The sequence below is a fragment of the Solanum pennellii genome, chromosome 2 (genome assembly GCF_001406875.1).
Source record: "Solanum pennellii chromosome 2, SPENNV200".
In the NCBI taxonomy this organism is placed as follows: Eukaryota; Viridiplantae; Streptophyta; class Magnoliopsida; order Solanales; family Solanaceae; genus Solanum; species Solanum pennellii.
The window spans coordinates 56792639-56799583 of record NC_028638.1 but is presented as its reverse complement, the minus strand read 5'-3'; the positions used below and the strand labels follow the sequence as shown (position 1 = coordinate 56799583).

At 35.0% G+C, this 6945-nt stretch overlaps 1 protein-coding gene across 50 annotated transcripts in view; it reads right to left on the bottom strand.

Moving 5' to 3' along the window:
- The window catches only part of LOC107011160 (uncharacterized protein DDB_G0290685-like), a 29298-nt gene extending 22645 nt beyond the window's left edge, over window positions 1–6653 (bottom strand). For 45 of the 50 annotated variants that reach the window (XM_027914910.1, XM_027914930.1, XM_027914932.1 and 42 more), the window contains exons 1-7: window positions 5525–6653; window positions 5376–5428; window positions 1452–2368; window positions 1256–1349; window positions 884–954; window positions 506–700; window positions 277–354 (exon numbers count right to left, since the gene is read on the bottom strand). In XM_027914910.1, coding sequence (XP_027770711.1) covers window positions 277–354; window positions 506–700; window positions 884–954; window positions 1256–1349; window positions 1452–1610 — 597 coding nt within the window. In that variant the 5' untranslated portion in view covers window positions 1611–2368; window positions 5376–5428; window positions 5525–6653. Of the gene's footprint in view, window positions 1–276; window positions 355–505; window positions 701–883; window positions 955–1255; window positions 1350–1451; window positions 2369–2859; window positions 2938–3088; window positions 3284–3428; window positions 3500–3800; window positions 3895–3996; window positions 4893–5375; window positions 5429–5524 lie in introns of all 50 variants that reach the window. The other 5 variants (XM_027914918.1, XM_027914898.1, XM_027914897.1 and 2 more) reach the window with 5 other exon arrangements.
- Window positions 6654–6945: the final 292 nt, after the last annotated feature.

Sequence of the window (6945 nt, the reverse complement as noted above, 5' to 3'; positions counted from 1 at the left end):
TTTTTTAAAAATAGTTCAAAATTTTTATATACTTAAACACTAGAAAAAAGGTAATACTCTATAATATAAGACAACAATATTTTAGGATTCAAAATAGGTAGACAAGAAAAAATCCGGTTTAACTCTATTTAGTCATAATGTCATATAAATAATAAAAATATATCGAGGAAGTATTTTTGCAGGAAGCAGAAGTACGGTTTTATGAAGCTTAAATCACCTAATAGTTTTTTTAGCATAAACAACACCGACAAAATAGCCTGGATAAACAGCACTCACTGGAATGTTACTAGGTTCAAGCACTTGATAAGCTGGGTGAGATTCATTTCCTTGGCCATCATTTGCGTCCTTTTGCACCTGAAATTGGCACGGTAGTTGGTGCTATTTTAGTACTTTAAACTTCAAGACAACTATAACAAACGTTCCAAAATTCATGCCGGGAATCAAATACATGGTTCAAAATATCTATTGTGGGATATAAAAGAGGAATACTAGCATATAAACCAACCTTATAGGTCTGGAGTGGAACGATGTCAGAGAGGAAATCGAAAAGCTCTTCATCCCTTATCGCCCTAGCAAAGTCATAACGCTTCAGAGTTCGACATTTGCCTTTATCAGCTTGCATCCACGCACGTAAGGTGAGGTCCATAATAAGCATCTCAATTGCCTTCGATAACAGAACCGTAGAAGTTGCGCTAACCATCTGAATTTACTCATCCCCAATAATGGTTAAAAAATTTGAAGTACCCACTCCCCAGTTAGAGACAGCAGATCAATAAAAGTTAATAAGACAAGTATTAGATCAAATGTTTCAAGTTCCAACTAATAGCAAATAAAGAAAATGAATTAACTATGTCAATGGAATAAGTCAGAGCCATGAACATACCTTTACTTGATCATTTGACTTCATAGCCCGTCTGATCCTTGAAAGGGGCATCTCAGGTTTTCTCTTTGGATCTACAGAAAAAATGAAGCAGCTGCTTGAAGGTAAAATCAACAGGAAAAAACAGCAGCATATGTATTATTCCAAAATTTCCATATATGACATCAGTTACCCTTGTCTAAAAATAAAAAATAAAAAAATTCCATATATGACATATCTCTATGCAATGATTCGAGATACTTAACAAAATAAATATATGTGAGGGCCGTGGCTGGTCTTAAAATGGCCAAAGCTCAAGAATATCCTTAGATTACTCATGATTGGAATATATCAGTGGTCTCTGTAGGTAAACACGTGTGAGGAGCCAAAAAACACCTGCACGTAGAATTTCTTCCTTTTGTTGATTCCAGAAACAGGAGAGATTTTCTTTTAGCAATTGCATAAACTTTGGGTCTCTTTCATCTTCATCCTACATATACAAGAAAACCAAAGGGACAAATCTCAGCTTAAATCAATCGGTACTAGATGTAAAAAGTTCCTCATGAAAACTAGAGTTTATTGTATTGATTACCTGCTGAATTTTGTTGTTACTTGGCATAGAGCTATGCATACTTGGCATAGAGCTATGCATACAAATCGGTCTTTGTAATTCTGAAGGTAGTGCTGATGAGGATTTTGGGAGTTCCATTAACGAACTATCGAAATCCATGTCTTCTCTATATTGGATCATATCAGGGGAGAAGGGCCTTTAAATAGCAGGAGCACCATGTTGTAACTCCCTTTTCCTTCTTGCCCCCACCCCCGAGAGAGTTACTAGGCATTAATTTTGAAGTTGTCGCTACTTCCATATTTATTAGGACTAGTTCTAAAATGTGTTCATCATTAATAAAGAAATGACTTTGATTTTACCATTGACTGGATTTCTTGACGAAAATGTCTGAACAATAAATGTTTATTTGTCGTGCTCTAGATGTTTGACTTCGGGAGTACCTTACAAATATAATCGTACATTTCAACAACAACAACATATCCAATGTAAACAAAGTGGGTTCTGGAAGGGTAGAGATAGGCGTACGCAAACCTTACCCCCCTACCTACCTTGAGGGTAGAGAGGTTGTTTCCATTAGACCCTCAACTCAAGAAAAAACAGTCTAAAGCATATAAAAAAAGGAAATACTGAAAATGAAGAAGCAATGGCAAAATGCTATAGACAGTATGATAAAGCATTGAACTGTACAAAATAGTGCTACGACAGCTATAATCATGGGACGAATCTATGACATGGTTAAGCTAAGGATTTCTAACGTGAGTGGTAAATATTATTAATTAGAATTAAAAAGACTATATTTACTTTGTTGTTTGCAGAAAAAACTGGCGCCCAACACCCAAGTTGATCGATCATAGTCCATATAAAATTCCTGTAAATATGGGCAATCTCCCAGCAGCGCTTCAAGTGTATTGTCACTCACGGTTCTTCTTCATCATTACCTGACAATAATCCCAAAATCTGGGTGATAATAGTTCACAGACCCAAAAATTTCACATGGAAACAGAATTCTACTCCCAGAAAATTACAACAACAACATATCCGGTGAAATACCACAAGTGGGGTCCTGGATGGCCAATAAGCAATCAAACCATTCAAATCAAAATTATAAAAGAAGTCAAGAACTAAACAAAGGTATAATAAAATATATGCTAATACTGTTGCTTTGCCTCAACATCACTGCCAACTAATGTTGGTGCAAAATATGTACACTAAATCACTTAATTAATCTACTGCAACAAGCTTCATAAACATGTTTAGTGAAATATCTTGATGTNGTCTATTTAGTCATAATGTCATATAAATGATAAAAAATATATCGAGGAAGTATTTTTGCAGGAAGCAGAAGTACGGTTTTATGAAGCTTACATCACCTAATAGTTTTTTTAGCATAAACAACACCGACAAAATAGCCTGGATAAACAGCACTCACTGGAATGTTACTAGGTTCAAGCACTTGATAAGCTGGGTGAGATTCATTTCCTTGGCCATCATTTGCATCCTTTTGCACCTGAAATTGGCACGGTAGTTGGTGCTATTTTAGTACTTTAAACTTCAAGACAACTATAACAAACGTTCCAAAATTCATGTCGGGAATCAAATACATGGTTCAAAATATCTATTGTGGGATATAAAAGAGGAATACTAGCATATAAACCAACCTTATAGGTCTGGAGTGGAACGATGTCAGAGAGGAAATCGAAAAGCTCTTCATCCCTTATCGCCCTAGCAAAGTCATAACGCTTCAGAGTTCGACATTTGCCTTTATCAGCTTGCATCCACGCACGTAAGGTGAGGTCCATAATAAGCATCTCAATTGCCTTCGATAACAGAACCGTAGAAGTTGCGCTAACCATCTGAATTTACTCCCCAGTTAGAGACAGCAGATCAATAAAAGTTAATAAGACAAGTATTAGATCAAATGTTTCAAGTTCCAACTAATAGCAAATAAAGAAAATGAATTAACTATGTCAATGGAATAAGTCAGAGCCATGAACATACCTTTACTTGATCATTTGACTTCATAGCCCGTCTGATCCTTGAAAGGGGCATCTCAGGTTTTCTCTTTGGATCTACAGAAAAAATGAAGCAGCTGCTTGAAGGTAAAATCAACAGGAAAAAACAGCAGCATATGTATTATACCAAAATTTCCATATATGACATCAGTTACCCTTGTCTAAAAATAAAAAATAAAAAAATTCCATATATGACATATCTCTATGCAATGATTCGAGATACTTAACAAAATAAATATATGTGAGGGCCGTGGCTGGTCTTAAAATGGCCAAAGCTCAAGAATATCCTTAGATTACTCATGATTGGAATATATCAGTGGTCTCTGTAGGTAAACACGTGTGAGGAGCCAAAAAACACCTGCACGTAGAATTTCTTCCTTTTGTTGATTCCAGAAACAGGAGAGATTTTCTTTTAGCAATTGCATAAACTTTGGGTCTCTTTCATCTTCATCCTACATATACAAGAAAACCAAAGGGACAAATCTCAGCTTAAATCAATCGGTACTAGATGTAAAAAGTTCCTCATGAAAACTAGACTTTATTGTATTGATTACCTGCTGAATTTTGTTGTTACTTGGCATAGAGCTATGCATACAAATCGGTCTTTGTAATTCTGAAGGTAGTGCTGATGAGGATTTTGGGAGTTCCATTAACGAACTATCGAAATCCATGTCTTCTCTATATTGGATCATATCAGGGGAGAAGGGCCTTTAAATAGCAGGAGCACCATGTTGTAACTCCCTTTTCCTTCTTGCCCCCACCCCCGAGAGAGTTACTAGGCATTAATTTTGAAGTTGTCGCTACTTCCATATTTATTAGGACTAGTTCTAAAATGTGTTCATCATTAATAAACAAACGACCTTTGATTTTACCATTGACTGGATTTCTTGACGAAAATGTCTGAACAATAAATGTTTATTTGTCGTGCTCTAGATGTTTGACTTCGGGAGTACCTTACAAATATAATCGTACATTTCAACAACAACAACATATCCAATGTAAACAAAGAGGGTTCTGGAAGGGTAGAGATAGGCATACGCAAACCTTACCCCCTACCTACCTTGGGGGTAGAGAGGTTGTTTCCATTAGACCCTCAACTCAAGAAAAAACAGTCTAAAGCATATAAAAAAAGGAAATACTGAAAATGAAGAAGCAATGGCAAAATGCTATAGACAGTAGGATAAAGCATTGACCTGTACAAAATAGTGCTACGACAGCTATAATCATGGGACGAATCTATGACATGGTTAAGCTAAGGATTTCTAACGTGAGTGGTAAATATTATTATTTATAATTAAAAAGACTAAATTTACTTTGTTGTTTGCAGAATAAACTGGCGCCAAACACCCAAGTTGATCGATCATAGTCCATATAAAATTCCTGTAAATATGGTCAATCTCCCAGCAGCGCTTCAAGTGTATTGTCACTCACGGTTCTTCTTCATCATTACCTGACAACAATCCCAAAATCTGAGTGATAATAGTTCACAGACCACAAATTTCACATGGAAGTTATATGCACTTCCTCAAAATTATGGAAACAGAATTCTACTCCCAGAAAATTACAACAACAACATATTCGGTGAAATACCACAAGTGGGGTCCTGGATGATAGATCTAGCTCTATCCTTTGTGGCCAATAAGCAATCAAACCATTCAAATCAAAATTATGAAAGAAGTCAAGAACTAAACAAAGGTATAAGAAAATATATGCTAATACTGTTGCTTTGCCTCAACATCACTGCCAACTAATGTTGGTGCAAAATATGTACATTAAATCACTTAATTAATCTACTGCAACAAGCTTCATAAACATGTTTAGTGAAATATCTTGATGTCTAAAGATTGTCCAAAAAAATCATAATGACAATCATACGAACTTGAAGAAACAACGATAGCAAGGTAAAGCACATCAAGCTTAGATTTGGACGTACCAATTTATTCTTAAGCATCTTCAGAAGGACTAATTGAAGGATTGTGCAAATATCTAATGTAATAAAGTGATCTCAAAATCAGAATGACAATCATACAAACTTTAAAAATATATTATCAAAGAAATAAAGTAGCAATCTTCAATTAGGACCTGCCCAAGTTGTTATTGAGCATCTTCCGCAAGGAGAGCCAAAGGAATGTGCAATCCTCCAATGTGATAACGTCATCTTCCTTTGTTAAGTAGCTAGTGCCTAGTAGGATCAGCAAACACATGTGTTATGCCATAATAATGTTAATAAGCTAAAAAAATAGGGAAAATGCACAAGTACCCCTCAACCTATGCCCGAAATCCCAGAGACACACTTATACTATACTAAGGTTCTATTATCCCCTGAACTTATTTTATAAGTAATTTCTTACCCTTTTCGGCTTACGTGACACTAGGTTGAAAAAAAAAGTCAACCAGCGTTGACCCCATAAGATACAGCTATGTAAGCCGAAAAGGAGTAGAAAATTATTAATAAAATAAGTTCAGGGAAGTAATAGGACCTTAGTATAGTATAAGTGTGTCTCTGAGATTTCGGGCATAGGTTGAGGGGTACTTTGATCATTATCCCAAAAAAATATCAAGATCATGAGAAATAGATAACAAATACAATACAGTCACACTAATCAAATAACGTGAGCTCCAATTACTTTTTCAGATATCCAGAAAGGGTTATCAGTTGGGTCATGGGGCTTTATCTAGTCATCTAAAAAAAACGAGGATCGATATTGTGACTTGCTGAGTAGATTTTCTTCAGAATTTGGGGTTTTCTTGATTTGTGAACATAAAGTTGAATATATATATGGCATGCATACAAATAGAGAGAAACAGCACCTACGATATCTCAATTTGATAACCTAGTGCAAGAACGAGATTTCAAATTTAAAATTTCAAGAAATAATTCAATATTGTGACTTGCCGAGTAGATTTTCTTCATAACATTGTAAGTATTACTGTCAAAGATATTATAGTATCCAGAAAGAAGAAGCATAACCTAAAGTGTAAGAAGTAGTTTTCTTCTCCGTCGATTCAACGCAACTCCATTTGTCGCGTCAATTATCTTCAAGATAGCACCAAATAACTTATAATTGCAAATTCCGGACGAATGTTGCGGCAAAATATCACCGGAGGATTTCAAGAACACCATTGTTCTTAGCTATCATTCACAGTTGTGAGAGCAAACGCGTTTGTTCGGCTTACTGATACATTGTTTCCGTGGTGAATGGACAATGTAAGCTTTACTTATTTGGCGGTAAATAAAAATATCATAAATAATAATAAAATACTTCCCATTTAAAAAAAAAAAAATAATCTGTTTTAAAAAGATTGACTTTTTTTTTTTTGGCAATATTTAAACTTTAACTTTTTACGTGGCATGTTTAAGACCACAAGAGTAAAGACATTTTGATATATTTAACATAATTTTAGTTTAGAACCATAAAATTAAAAAGTTTTCTTTATTTTTTAAATTCTGTTTCAAATTAAACTACGTCATCCTTTTTGAAACGAAGGGATCCCTTCTATTT